Genomic DNA, 23,540 nt, shown 5'->3' with positions numbered 1-23,540 from the left:
ACCAAACTGGGAGGGATTGCAACTGCTCTGGAGGACAGGGTCAAAATTCAAAATGATCTGGACAAATTGGAGAAGTGGTCTGAGGTAAACAGGATGAAGTTCAATAAAGATAAATGCAAAGTGCTCCACTTAGGAAGGAACAATCAGTTTCACACATACAGAATGGGAAGAGACTGTCTAGGAAGGAGCATGGCAGAAAGAGATCTAGGGGTCATAGTGGACCACAAGTTTAATATGAGTGAACAGTGTGATACTGTTGCAAAAAAAAGCAAACATGATTCTGGGATGCATTAACAGGTGTGTTGTAAACAAGACACGAGAAGTCATTCTTCCGCTTTACTCTGCGCTGGTTAGGCCTCAACTGGAGTATTGTGTCCAGTTCTGGGCACCGCATTTCAAGAAAGATGTGGAGAAATTGGAGAGGGTCCAGAGAAGAGCAACAAGAATGATTAAAGGTCTTGAGAACATGACCTATGAAGGAAGGCTGAAGGAATTGGGTTTGTTTAGTTTGGAAAAGAGAAGACTGAGAGGGGACCTGATAGCAGTTTTCAGGTATCTAAAAGGGTGTCATCAGGAGGAGGGAGAAAACTTGTTCACCTTAGCCTCCAATGATAGAACAAGAAGCAATGGACTTAAACTGCAGCAAGGGAGATTTAGGTTGGACATTAGGAAAAAGTTCCTAACTGTCAGGGTAGTTAAACACTGGAATAGATTGCCTAGGGAAGTTGTGGAATCTCCATCGCTGGAGATATTTAAGAGTAGGTTAGATAAATGTCTGTTAGGGATGGTCTAGACAGTATTTGGTCCTGCCATGAGGGCAGGGGACTGGACTCGATGACCTCTCGAGGTCCCTTCCAGTCCTAGAGTCTATGAGTCTATGAAATGGCAGAGGTTTAAGTTACATAAGAGAGGTTTGATAGCATGGCTCAAATTCAGCGATTATCTCACAGACAGTTGCCATCCCATCTGCAATCAGTAGACCTCTTTCTCTCCCATTCACAGCCGCACAACACTCTTGTGGCAACTATGGCAATTTACATGGAAAAATATTAACAGGAAAGCACTTAATGGAGCTTTAGCTTCATCTGATGCCAGTCAGATGCTGAAAGCAAGAATGAGGAGCCTGCATTACCTGACCAATGAGATCTCAACAGACCAACAACAAATGCTCTGTGGACCACAGTCCAGGAACTACCCCCTTGACAGAAATGCACAGTTGCCTTTTGCTCTGCATCTCAGAAATGCATACATTGGAGCTGGAGGCTTATTGCTTGCTAGTCTGAATGTGTCACTTCTTTACCAGTACAATAAAAAAAGTGTTGTTTTTTTTTGCTTCCCCCGACCGTTCTGCATAACCACTCACATGAAACACGTTTCTCTCTTTACGACTTAAAAATTTATTGCATTTTTAACAAAATACACAGAGAAAAGATGAGAAAGGACACCTAATGCATTAGTATAAATTAAACTGAAGTAAATTACATGGACATGCAGTATGTAGACATGGCTGTACAATGTGCACTTACTGCTTATGAATTTTAATTAAGGAAGTGATTTATAGGGCTCCAGGTATTAAGAGAAGGGCTCATCCTCCTATTATGTTGGGAGGCAAATACCCTTTCAGATTTGTAAGTCATAAGGACGGAATGAATCCAGCAGTTGAGATGAGTCCTCCTGATGCTGAGGGATAATTTTAAATCTTGGTGCTTATTAAGACTATGTCTGTATCTTTTCTGGCATTCTTGTTAATCTGCTCTTTTATGCTTGCTGATTTGTGAGCTAATAAAGGCAAATTCAGTGTCAATTCTCCCTTCGACACTCTGAGAATTTTAATACTTTCTCCCAGAACACATTTTTTTTAAAAAGGGCATGTGAAAAACACACTGAGCTGCCTGACACAACAAACAGTAGCCTGATAGCCCAGATCTGTGCATCTTGCCATATGCCCTCACTGCTTTTTCAGCAGGCAGAATGAAAAGTAGACATGGGGTGCTCATCCACCAGGAGTGCTATAAGCACTCCAAATATTTTTCCAGTCTCAACAGAAGGGGATGTTCAGGTATATGATTTCCCACTTTTAGGAGAGGTCTGGCAAAATTAACATGTTGCATCTGGTGCTTGTATGGGCATGCAATGGGATGAGAGAAGGCATAAGCATCATAAATACACAGCTAGTTTCACTGTTTATCCCAAACTGAAAACTTGGAATAGGATCAGATTGGACTGCAGGGCCACCCATCTTCATCTTTTCATTTGGAAACTGCAACTTCTATCCCTTGTAGGCCAATCTGACTGTACAAAGTTGGATCAAGTCACCCTCCACTGAAATGCAGCTCTCTCTGGTGTGGAAGGCAGCAGAAGCTATTTAGTTCTCCCCAACATTCACAAGCACTTAGGACAGTGAGTGAAATGGTTTGGCCTTATATACATTAATTTGATATCACTAATTCATAAGAAGATACATCTGCAAGAGTTTTTTCCTAGCCCTTCCCACTGCAGTCAAAAGCCTTTTCCACATCTCATGTGCTCCTGGAGCGGGCTACCCATCTGTGAATTCATTAATAATTGCACAAAATGAGAGTGCTAAAATAGTTTTAAATTAAAGTGACCTGACTTGGAAAGAATCATTGCAGGAGAATATTTTTAAGTGAGTAGCTACAAATTTTGCCATTACTTTGGAGAGGACAAGAAAATATTGGAATCCAAAAATTCATAATTTTGAGTCCCAGCTCTTCTGCATAAAGACGACTTTTAAAATTGAGATACTTACTGGTCTTTGGAAAGCTCTGGACCAAAAGGGCTATATAAGTGCAAAGTATCACCAATATTAATATAAAGAACTCCTGTTAATTCTCCTGGCTCTTTGAATGTCTCATCATGCACATTGACCCAAAAGAGAAGTCAGGAGCCGCAGCCATGTATTTCTCCAATTCACAAGGTAAATAAAGTGGGGTTGTTATACTATTATACACAAATCTAAGATACTCCACTGTCTCCCATTTCACAGATAGATGAGTAAGATGTCATGGTTGGATGCAAGATCTGACAACCAGAACTGAAAATCAATGCTCTCACTTCACATGACTAACATTCTAAAAGATCTAATCTATTAATCAAAACCTTCATGTTTACAAGTTTTTTTTTTTTTAACTACACCTCTACCCCAATATAACGCTGTCCTCAGGAGCCAAAAAACCTTACCGCATTATATCGAACTGGCTTTGATCCGCTAGAGTGCGCAGCCCGCTCCCCCCCAGCGCTGTTTGACCGCATTATATCCAAATTCGTGTTGTATCGGGTTGCGTTATATCAGGGTAGAGGTGCAGTTTTAAAGAGTCGGACAGTAGAACTCTCTCTCCCATGCTACTCATTCAACAGCAGTAGCAAGAGATTTCCCACCACTTAAAAAGCAAGTATTGTTGATGAATCTCTGAAGGAGGCTTCTCCCTCCCCCGCAAAGTGACAGCCAAAATGCATTAGGAGGTCAATGATCTCCAAATGAAAACTTCTGCAGCTCTTGATTTGCTGGGAGGTGCATTATAAATACAGCATGAAAACTTGACATCAAAACCAAGGAATGGAAGCTGAAATTTACCCATGCTATTAAGTAAATAATCACTGGAAGGAGTTGTTATACTAGAAAATATACGCTGCATGGCATAATCCCTGATCTTCATTTCTATCTGGTGTAATTAACAATAAATCACACTGTGGGCTACAGCACTCTGTTATTACATAAATAAAACACTAGCAAAGGAGCTTGTCAAGTCTGATTTATATGAAGTGCTGCTCTGAAGTTTATTGGATTTCCATAATAAGAAATCATACAGCATATCAATTTTTTCGATTAATCTTCCAAACTACATATCATAATTTCTAAACAAAAACCAACTTAGTACAGCACCAGCTGCTCAGAACTAGCTTGTTGGGCAAACCCAAAGCCTGCGCTAAGTGGACAGACACTGGAGGAGGTGGAGGGAAGATGGCATCATGTCAAGAAAACGAAATTCTTTGCAGCTCAGGCAACAGCACCAGCCAGATGAAAAACTAGGGCTCAGACATGCACCCACTGATGTCTCAATGTCTTTGATGGCTAGTTAAGCTCTTACAGCTGTTTTCAGAACATCACACACGTAGGTGAAGTGGAGTCTGTTGTAATTCAAATCAGCCTTCTAGACAGGGTCTTGGCTACTTAGACAGTCCACTTTTAACCGGATTAAATGCATTTTCAGATAGTGGGAAACTGCCACGCATAAAAAGGTATTTTTATCTAGAGAAACAAAACTGAAATATGAATCATATGTAGGTATCTTCAGGAACTTCTAAAACCTGATGCACGTAACCTTTATGCAGAGTGTGCTCCAAAAATATACCTCAAGTACCTGGATTCAAGAGCGAATAAACCAGTGAACATGATAGAAATCCAGCAGCCTACGTCAAGCCTATTATATATAGTCCTTCTGGAAGTGCTACCCAGCCCATGTGCAGGCCAAGTTACTTAGCTGGAACTATGTATGGTTGAGAAGGTGGTAGAGAGGAGGACAGTTCCAGACAGACAGGAACAGAGGACTTCTACCAAAATGCCTACAAGCAGCAGCAGTTCTTAAGTAATTGCTGAATACAGAAGGTGAATGTAAGAACTTCACTGGCCAATTGTGACCACTGCACAATAAGATATCGTAAGAGGGCAGCTCTGTAGTGATGAACTCGAAAAGACTAGACATAAAAATTATGAGGAATGGTTAGCAGCTGTCAGAACAGTAAATAAGACTTAAAGTGTTAAGATCTAGCTCGGGGATATGCGAGACACTATATAAAAGGCACAGATGGTTTACACACCTCAAAGCAACCAAAAATATATAGTGCAAAAAAAGAGGAATAAAACTAGCTTGATTAAAGAGTAAATTATAAATTTATTAGGTTTATTAAATGACTTACAAAGTGGAAATCTTATGCTATCAACATAAACTGACTGGTAAAAACAGCTGATGCTAGATAAGGTGCATATTAAAAATATAAAGGAGAAAAAAGAAGAGGAACAGATCAACCAAATATATAAAGACAAACTCATAAGTCTGTGATGCAAGAAATTTTTAAGTGCAACCACAGGCCCTCCAGACCACCAAGGGATTAACAGGGTAATTAAAGAGGAGAGAGAAGTTAAATGAATTTTCTGCATTAGTCTTTTACTATTGATGACAAGGAGGAAAATTCCAGTTCCAAGAGCTCTTTGGTGATTATTGGCCTTAACAAGAGATTCGAGTCTTCTAAATAGGAAGTAATGGAGCAACTTAAAATGCTTCAGAGCAGTAAACCACCAGAACCAGACGACATCCAGCCCAAGGGAAAGGACAGAAATAAAATGTAAAATAGCTGAAAGACAGATGAGGATGTGCAATATAGCCTTAAAATGGCAATTGTTCTTGAATACTGGAAAATTATTAACGTGTTGGCTATTTTTTAAAGAAAGAAGCCATGGAAGAGCTTAGGAATGGGAAGTCCAGCACACTTTATCTCAATTCTAAAATGGACTTGGAGGCTAATTAAGTGTAGTACTTGAACAAGTAGACATGATAAGGAAAAACAAGCATGACTTCTTAAAGAGAGACAAGGTGGGAGAGGTAATGTGTTTTACTGGACCAACTTCTGTTGGTGAGAGAGAGAAGCTTTCAAGGCTCACAGAGCTCTTCTTAAAGGGAAGTAGTCAGGTAGTTTAGATTCAAGTGTGGGGTTTATTTTATTTTGTGAAATTTTTTTTTCATTTGGAAAGACTTTTACAAAACATTATAGAAATAAAGTTTTTAGTTTGGTGTTGCTGCAGGGGAATGTTTTAAATCCAGTCACTGAAGCACTGCGGTACACTGCATGAAAACCAGACAACGAAAATGACTACTCTTTTACTGTCCCAAACTGAACGAAATGCAAAAAAGCCAAGAACTAAAATATAATATTTAAATGCTGGTTAGTAAGTGATTGCAACACAGATAAGGACATCTGTATATTAAAAATATGTGTTTTTAACTTCCAAGTGTCCCTATAAAAGAAAAAATTCTCTCTCAAATCAACCTTTTGAAAGTCAATATAAGTTCCACATGTTTAAAACATTTGGAAATTTTTTGTAAGGTTCCATTATAAGACAATATATTAAGCAAAATAGTTCTGTAATAACAAGCAGCAAGGAAATGCCTTGCTGTGGGTTAAAAATTTACTAATTACATTTAATAGACAGGCTTGGTTTGACAGATATGAATAGGATCAGTAGCTTCATCAATTTAATAAAATCACCAGAAACAACACATCCTAGATGGTATAAAGAGGATCACCCTATACATTGCCTAGGCACAATGGGGTCCTGATCTATGGCTAGGCAGCTAGGCACTACACCAATATAAATAATACTATATCGTAACACCGTTAGAGAGAGATTTGATTATTATATTACTGCAGAATGTTCTCTAAACAAAAAAGTAAGCTCACTGTTGTAATGGTTATTGCTCTATTTCTGACACCTACATGCCAATGATTTGTAAACTTGTTAACTGCCTAAATAGTTACAAAGAAAATTACTCAAGCAATTACACAGCCATAGCAAATGCCTGCCTCTCAGAGTGTATGAACGTTAACAGCATAGCACCTCAGGTTAGCATTGATGTTATTTACTATTAAATGATCCGCACAAATAGAATAGATGTTGGTGAATTTTGCTAGTACACTTCTACCTCGATATAACGCTGTCCTTGGGAGCCAAAAAATCTTACCACGCTATAGGTGAAACCGTGTTATATTGAACTTGCTTTGATTCACCGGAGTGCACAGCCCCGCCCCCCCCGGAGCAGTGCTTTACCGCGTTATATCCAAATTTGTGTTATATCAGGTGGCGTTATATCAAGGTAGCGGTGTATCAATAAACCGTTTCTTTTTGGTTAGTGAGAGCAGATTAACTTGCACAGTGGACAAAAGTAGTCTCAACTTCTCATGTATGCTCTTGGGCTCCAACCCCACAATTCTTTTGAGGATAGTGACACAAGTCATTGTGGATTGCTAAATGAAGATTCTGGTCCAGTCTGCAGCAAAGAAGTTTAAAAATAGACTGCCCAAATGAATTAAAGATGGAAGAAGCAAAAATCGAATAACATATCCTGGTCAGGACGACTGTCCGGTTTGGCAATCTTCCCCTTAAAGTATAGTTCCACTTTTAAGAATAGCTCTGTAAAAACTGCATTGGGAAAATCCAGTTTATAGTCTCTCAACAATTCCATATAATGTACTCAGCAGACATGTTTTCAAGCTGGCAGCTCTGCAAATTTAACCTGGAATCCAAGGGTATGTCTACACTACAATTACAAACAAGTGGTTGGCCCCACGCTAGCTGACTTGGGCTTGCGGGGCTCGGGTTAAGGCTGTTTAATTGCAGTGTAGATGTTTGAGCTCAAGCTGGAGACCGGACGCTCTGCTCCTAGAGCATTAATGTCTACATTGCCATTAAACAGCCCTTCCAAAGTCAGCTGGCACAGGCCAGCTTCATGTGTCTAATTGCAACGTAGACATAACTTTAAGAGTCAAGCTGGGTTTTTTTTCCATCTTAGATGTGATCACCAGTACTAAAGGTTCTGCAGGCCAAATTAGGATCTCACTTACAGATGCACAAGCCCCATTACCTTTGGTGAGCTTTCCTAGGTGCGAGTGATTGGAATTTAGCAAAATAATCTTGTAGATTATGCACAAAATGAAACAATACAACAGCTCATTCCCAATCGGATATGCTTGGCAGGTTGAACAGATATTAAAAAACAAATAAAAACATAATCTGTCACTAAAGTCAGCGGATACAACTCTGCATACATATAGGGAACAGACCCAATAAGTAAAGTTGTGCCATTTTTATCCTCGTCACTTTTCAGAGTAAAAAAATTGCAAGTTAAGGAGGAAATAGTGGAGATGGAAAAAATTCAATAAAAAGGTCAACTAAATTAATCAGTTGTGTGGCGACACTCCAAAAACTAGGATTATTTAGCCTTGAAAGAACTAGATGAGATTTTACTGAGTTATTGAAAAATAGGGCAGTCACACAAGACAATTTTTTCAGACTGGTCCTTAAAACATGAACAGAACACTCCATGAAATTACAAGTAAATTTATTCTTAATAAAATGCAATATTTATGTTACATATAGAGTCGGCTGGTACTGTTCAGTACCAAAAACACAGAATCAACTACTGTAACTGGATTTTAAGAAGAGCAATATATTTTTGAGGGCCACTAACAGCATTTGTAGCCATGAAAGATAAGTTAACAAGAGAGAGAATCAAATCACATGCTTCCAAGTGATCACCGTGGAATGGTCAGGAGATCCTTCCCCACATATAAAGAACTGGACAATAGGCAACTGAGTGCATTATTGGTTTCTCTTCCTTTATGAAAGACCAGGTATTTGTTAGGCGCCAAATGGATGATTGAAAGGACCAATGGTTAGGTCAGGCATCTATGTTTTATGGAAACTTCACAATATAACAATTGAATCTGGGATGACCCATGTGAACTGATTATAATACAGAACAATAATTTCTCTCTCTAAAATACTCACTTGGAAAACTGTAGATGATTGAGGAGGCAGCTATGAAGTGTTGAGTAGCATGAAGTTAATAAGCCCCCGGCTACTGATGAGATCATGCTATGACTCCAGACATGCTCTAGTTAAGGGTTAATTCATCTGTTATCCATGTGCTGCATACATTAGATGGCCCCTTAAAATGAAATAAAACCAGATAACTCTTTTACAGAGTCAACACTTCTGGATACTTACTGTGTTGAGTGCATTGAGCGTAGTGTCATCGCGAGAGGCTGCAACGCAGCCATCTTCTGTGGATCCTCCATCGCACATCCCTGCAAAAGCTGCCATGCTCCTTTATAGTTAAAAAATAAAATGCAACAAGTCATCCTCTAATTGCACACATTATGCAATATACAGATGCTATTTACATTGTAAATCACCATTTTCAGGGCTCTGTTTTGCCCACCTGCATGCCGTCAGTATTGGGCTATTTTCAGTACTGGATAATTTTCAAGGTATTATTCAAAGACTCACTTCAAGATGATATTAGCATAATTTAATTGTTCATTACTGTAGCACCCAGAGGCCCAATCGGCATTGTGCTAGGAATACCTCCTCAAATGAGGATGCAGTCCTGCCCCAGACAGCTTACCTGTCATCATAATTTTAGTTTAATTAAGTCAGCAAGCTGTCTTGGAACTAACCGTAGGGTGCCAAGTCATTAGTTTATTACAAATTAAAAATGATTATTTATCCACACGTCCTGAGTTAATGCCTGATCCATTATTTTGGGAGCCTGATCTTTATGTATAAAGATCTAAATTGTTTGATCCGACTCCCTAGGCATAGTTCATAGTATTAGGGTGAATCGTAGCTATGCAACCTAGTGTTGCCAAAAGAATATTTACTACAGGAAGAAATTCTATCACAGTTATTTATAATAACTGTCATGGTTATTTTATTCACAGCTTTTACTTCCCTAATTGACCTGTACACTTTAGATATTACATCACTATTTATCATGGAATGGAATCATGGAATATCAGGGTTGGAAGGGACCTCATGAGGTATCTAGTCCAACCCTCTGCTCAAAGTAAGATCAATCCCCAGCCAGATTTTTGCCCCAGATCCCTAAATGGCCTCTCAAGGATTGAACTCACAACCCTGGGTTTAGCAGGCCAATGCTCAAACCACTGAGCTATCCCTCAGTGGTTTGAGGGATATGTTGTACATATAATTACTTTGTTTTCAATCCAAAAGAGAGAGCCCACTGTGACATTCCTCTGTGACCCAAAACAGCTTTGGAGCTAGCCTAACACCATCACATCTTGACAATGGCTCCCACCTAGAAAAAAAAATCAACTTCTTAACATTCTAATGTGATATCGCCTCTACACAGGACGATGGGCAACCTTAGCCCAACCTTCTTAGGCCATGTCCCACATTTCAGCTTAAGTGCTCTGGGGAAGCTGGGTTATCTTGGCTTCATGTACCTTGCTGCCCTGAGGTACATAAGCAGGTCACAGTCATTGACCCCTGGCATCCACACAAGTTCTTCATGTTGTGTCACAGTGTCGCCATCCAGAGAAGGAAATGGCTGCAAGTCTGGAAGCTTGGCCTACAAAAATTGAAACAGAGTTAAAACAAACAGTGTTGACAACAATTACACTAATAGACTGTACATAGGAGTTCTCTGTGAGGGATATGTTATCATCCCCATTGCACTGATGAAGAAACTAAGGCAATGACAGGCTAAGTGACTTGCCCAAGGTTTCACGGGAAATTGGTGGCAGTACCAGTAATTAAACCCAGATCTACTGGCTCCTAGTCCCATGCCTTAATTAAAGATCATGCTTCCTCTCGTTTTCAAAAAACGGTAACATCAGCTGGTACACATCACTGGGTAGCACAATCTCCTATTGCACTTACAGGGAAGCCTTTAGGATACACATTTCAGGCACAAGCATATCAGTGCAAGCACCATGGCCTAGAGTTATTTTAAACCATTTTTAAAACTCATACTGTGAGCATTGTCCTCTGTCGTACAAAAATGAAAACACCTTCACAAACATGGGATAGTTTAACCTCTGTTGAAGGGGAAAACAAGCTGTTTCCACTTTTTAAAAGGAAACCATTTTAACTACTGTTTGGCAGGATAAACTGTATGCACATAATACATAAATATGAAAGGAGACAAACATATGACTACCTAGGGAGGTATCTGTTTCATTTTAACTCCTCAATAAAAACACGTTTGATATTTACAAATAAGGCCTTAGCAAATCATTAAAACCCCAAAATGACACAAGGAAATTTGCAGAAAACAAGATAGTTCAGGGAAATGACCTCTGCCATCAAATGTACCAAGAGACCCAATTAGCATCTTTAGTCATCTGCAGCAATAGGACAAAATAGTGGAGAGCATTTTTGGAAACAGCTTTTAAGCCTTTAATTACCTCTTACAGTTACAATTCTAAACATTTTTAAAGGCAATATTTATATACAACCAGTAATTAGAAGTCATCGGTTCAGATGTCTCATTTTCTGCTTTTCAAAATGTATTTTTTCACTTCTTCACTAGGAAAATGGATTTGTGACTGAAATTTTCTGCCGCTGCAGGATAAGCAGACATTACAGCCGCCATGGCCAGTGGAGATGTGTATTAGACATAGTCATTGTGCACCTGCTTCCACCAGCCAAGGCACTTAAACTAGAATCCTCTCATACCCTAGGACCAACATGCTTCATTATCGTGTTTCCAAAAACGAATCTCTTTAATGGGTCATGTCACAAAGCTGTTAGCAAACCAGACAACAGAAGTAGGCAGCATAGTGAGCATATAGTAAACATTTGTTGATTGTTTTCTTTCATCTATCACTATAATATAGTATTTGAATTACCACTGTGCCTAGAATCCCTACTCACAGACCAGAATGCCACACATAGCTCTGTGAATCTTAAAACAGGGCATTGTTGCAACCAAACACACTTTATCTTTATTACTTTTATTACAGTAGCCCAAGTGGCTCAAGTAATGGTCCAAGACTCCACTGTGCTAGGTACTGTACGTACACAGACTATTCCTGCCCCCAAAAGCTTATAATCTCAATAAAAAGACACTGTTGTCTACTGGCTAGAGTACTGGCTCAGAGTCAGGACTCCGAGGTTCTAATCCTGGATCTGTCATAAGGATTTGTCTTTGTCAGAGAAGAAAGGTTCGTTCTTCATATTAACTAACTTGAGGTAAAAATCCTACAGAAGACAAAGCAGCTTATTGTTTTCACATGTGCTAGCAGGTCAAATTAAAGACTATGGGAGAGCCTAGTCTTTTATTTGATCTGCTAAACTATGTGAAACCTACAAACTGCCTCTTCACTAGGACCTCAAGTTAGCTAAGTCAGGTTAAGAAAAAACCTTTTTTGCCTCCTAGTGAAAACATACTCCAATACATATGCTGACCTTGGACAAGCAACCTTAGGACGCTTCTGAAAATATTCACTTATTTTAGGTACCCAACTGCAGTTTTACATGCGTAAGATTGAGCATCTCCAACACCCACTGAAGTTATTGGCAGAGGTGGATGCTCTGCATTGCTGCGCATGGGCCTTAAGAGTCTCAAAAGTCAGGCAACCAAACAGGAAGGTACCTCACATGACACTTCTTTGTGCCAAGTTTTTCCATCTGTAAAATCTAGTTCATAAATACCCCTCAAAGGGTAGATGAAGAACGTCTGTAAAGTGCACTGACAGCTTCAGATGAGAGTAGCTTCAGAAGTACCAAGTACAGTAATGCCAGTATTATTAATTTAAAAAGTAACGTGCTTTAGTCACTTTTTCGGGGCTGTTTTTTAAACCAAGTATACTCCAGGATGCTACACGGAATGTATATTCTTCAGCTTTCACAAGGAATAACTGAGTCAAGTTCTTTAGTGGGATCTATTTAGCTTAACAAAAAGAAGGTTATGAGGAGCCTTGATTACAGTCTATAAGTACCGACATGGGGAACAAATATTTGACAGTGGGATCTTCAAGCTAGGAGACAAAGGTGCACATTCCAACCGATGGGAGGTGAAGCTAGACAAATTCAAACTGGAAATGAGGCTTAAATTTTTAAGAGTGAGGGTAATTAACCATTGGAACAACTTATCAAAGGCTGTGGCGGATTCTCCATCACTAACAATTTCTTAACCAAGATGGGATGTTCTTCTAAAAGATGGGTGAAAGAAATTAGTTTGGGGCAGTTGTAAGAAGGTCAGACTAGATGATCACAGTGGTCCTTTCTAGTACTGGAATCTATGAAAAAGGAGTCTGGATGGATAACAAAGCCTGAATCTCTCTCAAGGGCCCAGTCTTATAAGGTGATGAATGCTCTTAACTCCCATTAGAAGGATTTGCCCTAACATAGCAAATTAATTCTAGCTGTGTCCATGCTCCTGTACAAGCAGATTACCTGCAACAGTCAGGAAAGATTTTCCCAAATAAGCTAGAACAAACTAAGAGCTTTTACCCTTCCCTAAAGCCACGTCCAGCAGCGGGTTTTTTGTCTCAGTCAATCAGTCATAATGCTATGATGTTGCAATCCCTACTTCCTCACTCTGTATGATGACAGCCAGAAAGGACCGAGGCACCACAGTGGTTTTACAAGCTTCCCACTTCCTCTCATCTTTCACAATCAACAGACCTTACAATGCACTCAAAGAATGGTCTCAGGGCTTCTGAATCAAAGATCTAAACCTCCCCTGTCTTTACAGGGTCAGGAGGTCAAACATCAACTGCATCATAAAGTTCCTACAAAAGGCAAATACGATACTACAACCGTAAGTCCATGTGCGAAGAGGGCATGATCAGCAAGAAGATCTTTATGTTCAAACTTCTGCAAAGTTTCAAGGCAGCAAGGAGTGTGGGGAAGGGAGCAAAGCTTTTGTGCTGCATGGTAATTGATAGTAGACTGTATAATGTTTTCAAGAATGTCTGTTAATGGAGTTGAGATGATTACAGGGCTCATTGTACTCTCTTCTCTTCCTAGTCTCTCTCAAAGCACCCCACAGGGATTAGGCCTGGAGACTTTAGCTATATATTGGGTCAGAGTTCCACAATTCTCTCTCTCAGATTAAGCCCTAGGCTACAGTACACTGTTTTTCCCTTACAGGTCTGACTGAATTTGAGAGAGACCGTTCCTTTTCAAACCATTCAAAGTGTTCTTTTGATCTCCTGTGTTCTCTGGACCCCTTCCTGACTTGGCATTTACTCTTAACTCATGTTTTGACCGAGAAGTGTCCTATCTTGAGCTATTCTTTTCCTTTCTGCTTGTTTTTTTTCCAATAGTCCCCTGTTAAACTAAATCAATATATCTGTCCAGGAAACTTCTCAGTAACCAGGTCAACATACACTATTCAAAAGTTACTACAGACCAGCTCTAAATCTGTCATGGTTGTAAAGGGATAGTTTCCTTCTTGGAGGCAAGTAATGACCCCAACAAGGTATTAAGACAAATGGACAATAGCATGCTTTTGGTTGCGTTCTTACTAAACCATTTTCCTTCACTTCTGCTTTGTACTGGCTATTGTTGGTACAGGCTAAAATCCTATTTCTGAAGCAATGATTTTAGCTTTGGTGCTACAGTAAGTTTATTGATTTAACTCCTTCCAGCTTGTAGGAGTTAAAGTTTACCTGTCTAGGACAAAAAAAAGGGGGGGGGGGGCAAAAAACCCTCCCAATGCCAAAAGGTTGTTTAAAATAAATTAAATTCAGAAATGATATACAGCACAGTTTAACTTTGGGGCATCAAAGCTCAGAAGGATTATCAAGTTCTCTGGCCTTCCAATCTTGTTCTCTTGCATTTGGCAGATTTTGATGACTTTCCCTGTTTCTAAGGGACACTAAGCCAAACTATGACTCCATTTTGTTTATCTTCAGTAAATAACTAAAAAATAAGGTAAATGTCTTAAATAAACAAACAGCAAGCTACCATCTTAATTTGCTGTGAAGTAAGATTAGAAGACTCTGAAAACATATGAAAAATAACTGTTACTGTTAAGTTCTATTTTTTTTTTTAAATGTTGGGCAAATTTAATACTCAAATTCAGCTGAAAATGTATTAATTTTAATGAGAATTTTTTTTCTGATTTCCCATACTTTCCAATAGCAGATCTGATTCCTTCAGTCCTACAGTAGTATATAAAAAATATTTTTTGCTGAAAAGCATCATTAAAATTACAGCCTGTGCTGAAGAACAGTTCTGTTTACTATGCTGATACTGGGAGTAATAGATAACTCTAACGAAATGCTCGTGTGCAAGTATCTAATAATGTATATTATATTTCAGATGCTTATATATATATATACACACACACACACTTTTGAGTACATATTCCTTGAGCTGATTAAATTGCTATAACCCGTTGTTAGACATTTCAAACAATAAAAACAATCAAATCCTTTACCTGATGGCTGGGTCCAACTCTGATCTCGCCCTGGGTGCTGTTCAGCCTCCTACCATGAAAGACAAAGGGCATCCGTGAGTAGAGCTTATAATTAACAAAACATTGTATTATTGCACACAGAGTCATAGAAGACCAGAAGGGTCCAATGTGGTTCTTTATAGATCAGCTCTATAACACAGGACTTGTCTGAATTTGTTTGAACTACACCCTATCTTTTAGAAAAGCATCCAATCTTGATTTAAAAACTGCTAATGACAGAGAATTCACCACAACCCTTGGTAAGTTCTCTCAATGGTTCTTTACCCTCACTGTTAAAAAAAAAAATCTGCACCTTTTCCAACTCTGAGTTTGTCTTGCTTCAATTTCTAATCACTAGATCTTGCTATACACCTTTTGCCTATTTGATTGCAGAAGAACATTAATACACGAGGAACAAAAATGTGATAACGTATATACTGTACCAGCACAAACCCCCTTTTGATATTAGGTTTGCAATGCATGCTGAAAAGCAGTAATAACAATGCACCATTAAAGTAGAAACAGTGGATACACTCAACATAGCAGTGAACTTTGTGAATGGAAGAGGCCAATGAAGACAGATCTGGAATTTCTGGCCAAGTGGCTGCAGCTTTACTAATTCCTAACACAGTAACTTCTTGGGGACACCTGTCAAGGTCTTAGGTATCAGAGGGGTAGCCGTGTTAGTCTGGATCTTGTAAAAAGCGACAGAGTCCTGTCGTACCTTATAGACTAACACACCTATTGGAGCATAAGCTTTCATGGGTGAAAGCGCCTGAACAAAGTGGGTATTCATCCATGAAAGCTTCTACAAGGTGCCACAGGACTCTTTGTTGCTTTTTACTAAGTCTTAGGGGAAAAGGAAACTTCCCCAAAACCACCTGACCTCTATGGGTTTGCAACACCAACCTGCAAATCAATACCTACCCAGGTGGAAATCGGGGGAGGAGGAGAAGGGAAGGAGTTGATCTTTGGGTCAGGGACTGTTTTTTCTATTCTGTATTTGTACAATGTCAAGCACCACACAGTCCTGGTCCCTAACTAAGGCTTCTAAGTGCTATGGTATAACCAATAATAATTTCCAATGGAGGGCACAGAAGGAGGAGCCCTCTTGTGGCTTGTTTGATAGTATCAATTTCCTTGTGCCCTAGCCAGCCAACTCAAAAATCCTGTTGCAGGGACAAGGCCTATCCAATAAGATCCATCCTCACAGGCACTACCCCACTGGCTGATTGCTGCAACAGGGAAACCCAGGAGATACGGACTTCTCGCTAGGCCCCAGCTCACAATCCTATATTGGGTTAACATTAGCTTGCCTTAAGAAAGCTTTTGAGCCTGTTTTCATCCCCTAAAAACAGTATCTGAAATGAAAATTTCATGCTACATTTTTCTTGAAGTGTTTAGAGCAGTAGAGTAAACTGAGCACAAGAAATTATTATCCAGTTCATACAGCATTCCCAGAAGAGTAAAAGGTGTTGCAAAACAGAGCAGGAAGAAGAGGAGGGACTGCTTTTGCAGACTGTAGATCCAAATATAAATAAGTGCTAGGTGGAATGCAATTATCCATTAGAAGAGATAACCCTGCATTTGCAAAAACTGACATGGAATTAGGACATACTCCTTATTCTTTAACCAGAAGACGACACCTCCCACATAAAATACAAAGGATGCCACCTACTGAGCCATCAGTTATTAGTTACCATGGTCTTCTATCCAAATATTGCCTAAGCCTGGCCCTGGAAACCTTTAGAAATTACTATTATTGATTTGCTAAAATCAGATGAGAACATCTGTTGGAATGGCTGCAAAACAGAAAGTCAGTTTCACCAGTAGTACCTGGTCTTAGACAAAATCAAATGAGTTTTGACTGGGTTTATCCAAAAAAAGGCGCTTTCCTACAAAATCGTGCATGAAGGGACTCTCATATCATTCAATCATGCTGCAATGGTATTTGTAAGCAAGTAAAAGCTACAAGTTTCCAGTGGAGTACCTTTACTCAGTCGAGCAGCAAAGATTTTTACTCCAAAGGGATATGTACCAATTACACAGTTGCGGGTTGCAGACGAAGTGTCACCATATGTTGAAAGAAGAAAAATCAACTCTCTCTTTAATGCTATTACGGAAATACTTGGAGTAGCTCAAGAATGAAGAAAGTTTTATATTCTCTAAGGCAACAATACAGCCAGCATAGCAATCTGACAGCATGGAAATAATTTCTTAAACTTCTGGAGGAAAAAAAATGGGAAAGCAAATCTGCATCTTTATTCTCCTCTCACAACCTCTTTTGTTTGCTAAAATTTCTTGAAATATAACCAGCAGACAGACACTACCAACACTGAAATTATAGTTTATCGGCTAAGCTCATCTTTTAGGAGACACACTTTTGCAAAACAGTTTAACACACATGGCATGATTTTCAGAGAAGCTGAGCACGCTGACTGCCATTGACTTTGTTTGGAATATCAGGCGCTCAATCTTTCTGACCAATCAGACTCAACAAATGCTCTTTGCTTACATATGTGCTTGTGGTCGCATAATGCAGCTACAGCTAGAGATACTGCATTGCCCTTCAGGACCCTAACAAAACGTATTAAGGAGTGCAACAAACTCCAAAGAGGTTTAAATATCTTAAGGAGTGACAGTTCTGCAAGAACTCTATTTTAAAAACTATTTTATTATATGTATAAATAGATATGTATACATTTTATTTATTTTAGTATTAATTCCTATAATTCAAAATATTACATTTAGACACATTATATAAGAGAGACAATTACTGCAGTAAGTCCATTTAAATGTACTCATACAAACTTTTGAGCATAAAATCTCAGTAACTGCAAGACACTAAAATGATGCTAAATCATGAGCAGACTCCAGAAAATTATTTAAGAGAACTGTGTGCACATATATATAATTTTATCTGATTCATATGGGAAAAGTAAATACATAAACCTTGACTTAAACCATGTACCTAGTCACTGTAAAGTATGGCAAAAGTACATGAGGTTAGTTACTGACCCATACGTTCCCCAGTGGTCGTTATAGGCACATTGGGGTGAATTAAGGATGAAGAAATTAGTAACAATTTCTCTCAATTCTAAAACCAAAAATCAAGACAGTAAATGCTAACCTGTATTAAAACAAGAATATCCAACTCGAACTGACAAGAGCACATTAAGAATCATGGAAATTTTTTTAGCATCCATTTGCACTTCTACAGCACTTTCCATCCCATGGTCTCAAAGTATTTCACAAACAATAAATTAAACCTCAATTTGTGAAGTAGGCAATTTTTATGCACCCCCATTTTACAGATGACAAAATTGAGGCAAAGGAAGCTGAAGGACACATAGGGAGTTTGTCACAGCCAGGAATAGAAACCAGTCATCAGAAATCCCAGTCCCATGTTTTAACCACTAGCTCGATGAGTCTTTCCTGCTACAAAAATAAGCACCAAAAAGTTAAATGCCAAAATGCTTCCTAAAACTACTAGTCCACATAAAAGATTAAATACTTATCAAAATGTATTCCTCTAATCTAAGAATATCTGCATGTACACAAAGATATAGCTTTAATACAGGGTACACATTTATTTTCTAACTCGGTCATTTCTTTGCTCCATCATAAACTAAAAATCCACCATTTAAAATGAGGTTGAATTCAAATGAATTTAATTTTTATTTAAAAAAAAAAAAGTTTCCTCCTATGATGAATGAGAATTTCTAACTTACGGTAAATTATCCACTTCCTTTATTATCACAGCTCTGTGCAGTGAGAAAAACAAGATGCTAAATTCACCATTCATTCCTGAGCATCTTTCTGCACTAGGGCTCAGTACCCAGGAAGAGATCTAGCAAGAGAGACTCAAGGGGGTATTAAAAGCTGCAGGCCTGGAAATGCCTCAGCATATCAGCAGAAAGTTTTAGTGTCTCAGCTCATTCTGTAAGGGGCACATGAACAGCTAGAAAGAAGAACATTCTGCATATCACTACTGCATACATCAGAACAGAATAAATGTTCCATGGACTAGATCGGGGTAGGCAACCTGCGGTACGCAAGTTGATTTTCAGTGGCACTTACGCTTCTGGCTCCTAACCACTGGTCTGGGGGGCTCTGCGTTTTAATTTAATTTTAAATGAAGCTTCTTAAACACCTTAAAAACCTTATTTACTTTACATACAACAATAGTTTAGTTATATATTATAGACATATAGAAAGAGACCGTCTAAAAACGTTAAAATGTATCACTGGCATGCAAAACCTTACATTAGAATGAATAAAGAAAGACTCGGCACTCCATTTCTGAAAGGTTGCCGACTCCTGGACTAGATCTAAAAAGCTGGAGAACTCCCTGAGCCGTTTTCTGGGCCTCCATTTTTCCTTTTGGAAAAATAAAACATCTTTTCTACATCTGAAAAATGCAGTGTGTTCTGAGCCAGGTCTCAAGTTGAGAACTGGAGTGAAATCTAAAGAAAAAAGAAACACGTATCCACCACAGCTGCCAAAAGAGGGAAAGGGGCAGCTGGTTCAGTGGTTAATATATTAGCTGCTCACGGCTGGAGACCTGGGTTTAAGTGAACAAGTGAGATCATGTGACCTTAAAAGAGCTTTCACCATATTGCGAAACTATCATGCAGGTCATCAGGATGAGCAAGATCTGAAGAGACTCAGAATTGGAACTAAGGGATTCAAGGGGACAAATTTGGGTGTGCTTCTGTTGCCTATGCACATGATGTTCAAATGCAGCTAAACCTACTATAAAAACCTCCATGTCATAAGCACTGAATTAAGAACAAACAGCCAAAAAAACTCATCAGATTCATCTCTTCTGTATTCTTCATTTTAAAACAAGTTACGGGCACTCACAATATTTTCATATTGTTAAAAACCAAACAGTTAAACAAAGCTGTAAATGTAGTTATTAACCTACTAGTAATTTCAACACAAGCCAAAGGACCCTGAGAAAAATCAATACTATTTTAACCTCATGTTAATTCTAACCACACCTAGCTACAGCTTTCATTTGCTTTACACTGACTTGAATCAATAATACATTTCATGCAAATTCTCAATATTTATTATGCTCCAGCATCCTAGATATAATTGTCAATGTACATTCAATCCAAATCTTGGCTCCCATTTTCCTAACAGCATTTGTATGATGTTAGATGGGAAAACCCAAAATGCCCTCCAATCACCCAATATTCGCATTTCTCTCCATATAATGTTCTCTTTCCCTTATCGTCATTCCTCTTGCAATTTCCTCAGTACATACCACAGACCCAAAAGGTAAGTAACGAAATGGAAGAGGAAAGAGATTTTTTTTTTTTGAGGGACAGGAATGGGATGGGGGCAAGGGAAGATTAACTGTTCTGCAATTTTTTTGGGTGGGGAGGAGGGCCTCTTTCTAACTGTTTTGCGCTTCCTACGGCTCACAAGACCTTTGCCCCTCAGTGAGACATATAATTCCTATCAGATACTTTTTCAGCCAACTTCCACCACCCCAAGATAAATATGAAAATGGGAAGAAAACTCTTGCTACAGAAACGAAAATGTACTATAGACTTGGAAGCCAAATTATATCAATGGAGCACAATTACAATAAGACGAAGGGGCTCTCTGTTTATTCCACGGAAAAGGGAAAAAAGGACCCCATACAGTATATAAAATCTGACACAAAAGAAACTGATGTAACAAAGCAGTAGCCATAGCAACAACAACTTAATATTTCAGTCCTCTTCAGCTGCAGTGGATTAAATATAATGACAAGATGTTCCCTTTGAAAAGTAACCTGTTGCCATGGAAACATTGTATTCTATGAAGTAAACAGGGGCTGGACAGAAAGGAGATGGAAGCCTGCAACTGAATATCAAAAAGGTAGAAGTATCCGTAGCAGAGCAGGGCAAAGCACTAGCAGTCTCTAATCCAGGAGAGGCTTGTTCGGAACAGCTAGGAGATGTTCACTTGAATAAAGCATTATCCTTTCAATCCTAATGCAATAGGGGGTTCGAGGGTTCAAGGCCAACGAGTGCCCTTGAAAGAAAGCAGTTAAGTGGTGAAGATGAGAATGAAAAAGAGGAGGTAAGACAGGATGGTGCAAAGCCTTAATGCACTACATTTAAAAATAGGTATTTTTTGTTTCCAGGTCGGGCTATTTTGTGATCTAGGTTCGTATGTAACTTTGCTCACCACAGAAATTGGTTTAGCCCTTTTGGTTTAGTCACTCATCTATTTATCTGCAGCAAGAAACCAGTATCCCATTAGTAGAATTTGCCAAGACTGATGGTTTCTGCTCACAGAAACGATGCCATTTCAGAATAGCAGGGAGTTGTTCACGCCAGGACTGAAATGCCCTAGAACAGGGGTGGGCAAACTTTGGCCCAAGGGCCACATCGGGGTTGCAAAACTGCATGGCGGGCCAGGTAGGGAAAGCTGTGACTCCCCAAACAGCCTGGCCCCCACCCCCTTACACTTCCTGCCCCGACTACCCCCCTCAGAATCCCTGACCCATCCAACCCCACCTGCTTCTTGTCCCTGGACCGCCAACCTCCAGGACCCCCTGCCCCTTGACCGCCCCCCAGGACTCCACCCCATATCCACATCCCTGCCCCCTGACAGGCTGCCCAGGACTCCCACACCTATCCAATTGCCCGTTCCCTATCCCCTGACCATTCTGCCCCATCCAACCACCCCTGCTCCCTGTCCCCTGACTGCCCCCTGCCCGGGACCCTCTGTCCCTTATCCAACCCCGGCTCTGAGCAGCAGGAACAGCAAGCCAGAGCACTGGAAGTGTGGTAAGATGAGGCTGTGAGGGAGGGGGGACAGCAGGGGATAAGCTGGGGGTACCCTCCCCAGCCAGGAGCTCAGGGGCCAGCAGGACGGTCCCACAGTCCACATTTGCCCACCTCTGCCCTAGAAGAACTGTTATGGGCTGGGGCCTGCAATAGGGAGAGGTGTTGAAGAGTGAGCCCGAAGTGCAATGGAAGAGCTAGGAGGGCAGGCTCAGGGACTGAAGAGCAGAGGTGCTGCATGTCACCACTGAAGCGTTGGTCAGTGTTGTGCAGGGCTCAGGTCAGGACTACTGGGGGTGACATGCAGTTTTGAGGAAGCAAGTAAAGCACTTCTCTGCACTGCCCAATTCTTCTGGCATCATTAAAGTACATGAGAGCCTGAAATTCAAAGCTGATGTTTAGACCTAGTGCTCCTGGCAGTTAGTATTCCCTTGTTTCTATTCTGCCAATCAAGAGAGGAAATACATGGGACTGACCTTGGAGGCCAAGAGTCAGGTGCATGCTGCACAGATATGCTTAGTCAGATACTGCCTCATCTAGCAATAAAAATTTAAAATGTCATTATGTGAAAAACATACGATGCAACAATTGTATACTTTTATTCCGGATTACGAGCATGGAGAGAGTGGTGGGGATCTTGGTATCTAATCCAGTGGACATCACCAACTCATTTCTCCACACAATGCACTCAAAGGCTCACTTATGTTCCGCTGCAGTCACCATCCACACTATTACCATCTCCTCTCTGAGACGCACCCTCAAGGACTAATTTCCTTGGGTACCCAGAACAGTGCCTCCTACCAACAGTTAGGAGCCTTTGTGCCAATAAAAATGTTGTTTTGGGTTTTGTTTTTTTAAAGAACCAAACCAATTTATAAGACAGCATCTCAGGCCACCCTTGAGGATTAAAGCTCTCTCCTGTTTGGCAGAATCTTCCCTGATCACTGTATACTGAGATATATAATTAACCAAGCTGAGGCAGAAATGGGGCTTCAAGCAGACTTAAATGCTGCATCCACAATGCACCTTTCCAAAAATCTTTTTTGCTCTACTCTTGGGAGGTCTCTGGGAATAATTTTAGACACTTGCTCACCACAAACTGCTTTCCAGTGCAACATATACACATCACTAATCCGAAAGATCACAGTGCACAGGAAAACCTTCAGAAAGCAAAGAAAAAACTCTGGCAGCCTGAGAAGCAGCAGATCTCTGGGTCTGGAAAGAAAAGATCCTGCAAGTGCACAAATACCCAAAGTTGAGTCCAGAAGAAGTTTTTCAACACAAAGAAACAGAGCAACTTGGAATTTACATTAATTGATACTAGTACTCATGGTGAAACGTAAAGTAAAGGCTAGAAACTAGCTAAGTGACAAAATAAAGCATCGGAACACAGGAGCAAAATTCTACATGGGTTTCTTGCACCTTTCACTGAAGCATCTGAACTGCTACTATCACAGACAGGATAGAAGGCTAGATGGACAACTCGTATGATGAACTATGGCGATTGTTCATTTGTGCTAAATTTGTACAATCTGAGACGTGTCTGGGAGGAATTCCTCAGGAGGGAATAGAAGTTTTTGAAAATATTTGTCATTTGGTACAGGTGGTCCATTCTTGAGTCAAAAAAATTGCTCTTCAGAAATATTTATAAGTAATCTCAGGCATGGATGAGCTTGCAGTATCCCGAGGGGAGATTCCATTGGAGAAAGGAAAATTATCTCTGTTTCCCTTCAGAGGA

General features: G+C 39.8%; 1 protein-coding gene across 7 annotated transcripts in view; it reads right to left on the bottom strand.

The window, feature by feature from the left end:
• Positions 1–23,540, bottom strand: part of RERE (arginine-glutamic acid dipeptide repeats) — a 402,767-nt gene that overhangs the window by 123,587 nt on the left and 255,640 nt on the right. For all 7 annotated transcript variants that reach the window (XM_030538001.1, XM_030538000.1, XM_030538003.1 and 4 more), the window contains 3 exons: positions 14,994–15,042; positions 10,045–10,169; positions 8,804–8,903 (listed from right to left, as the gene is read on the bottom strand). In XM_030538001.1, the coding sequence (XP_030393861.1) occupies positions 8,804–8,903; positions 10,045–10,169; positions 14,994–15,042 (274 nt within the window). The remainder of the gene's footprint in view (positions 1–8,803; positions 8,904–10,044; positions 10,170–14,993; positions 15,043–23,540) is intronic.

The sequence above is a fragment of the Gopherus evgoodei genome, chromosome 18, assembly GCF_007399415.2.
Source record: "Gopherus evgoodei ecotype Sinaloan lineage chromosome 18, rGopEvg1_v1.p, whole genome shotgun sequence".
Lineage (NCBI taxonomy): Eukaryota > Metazoa > Chordata > Testudines > Testudinidae > Gopherus > Gopherus evgoodei.
The sequence above is the reverse complement of the archived record's forward strand: the minus strand, read 5'-3'. Positions and strand labels throughout refer to the sequence as shown.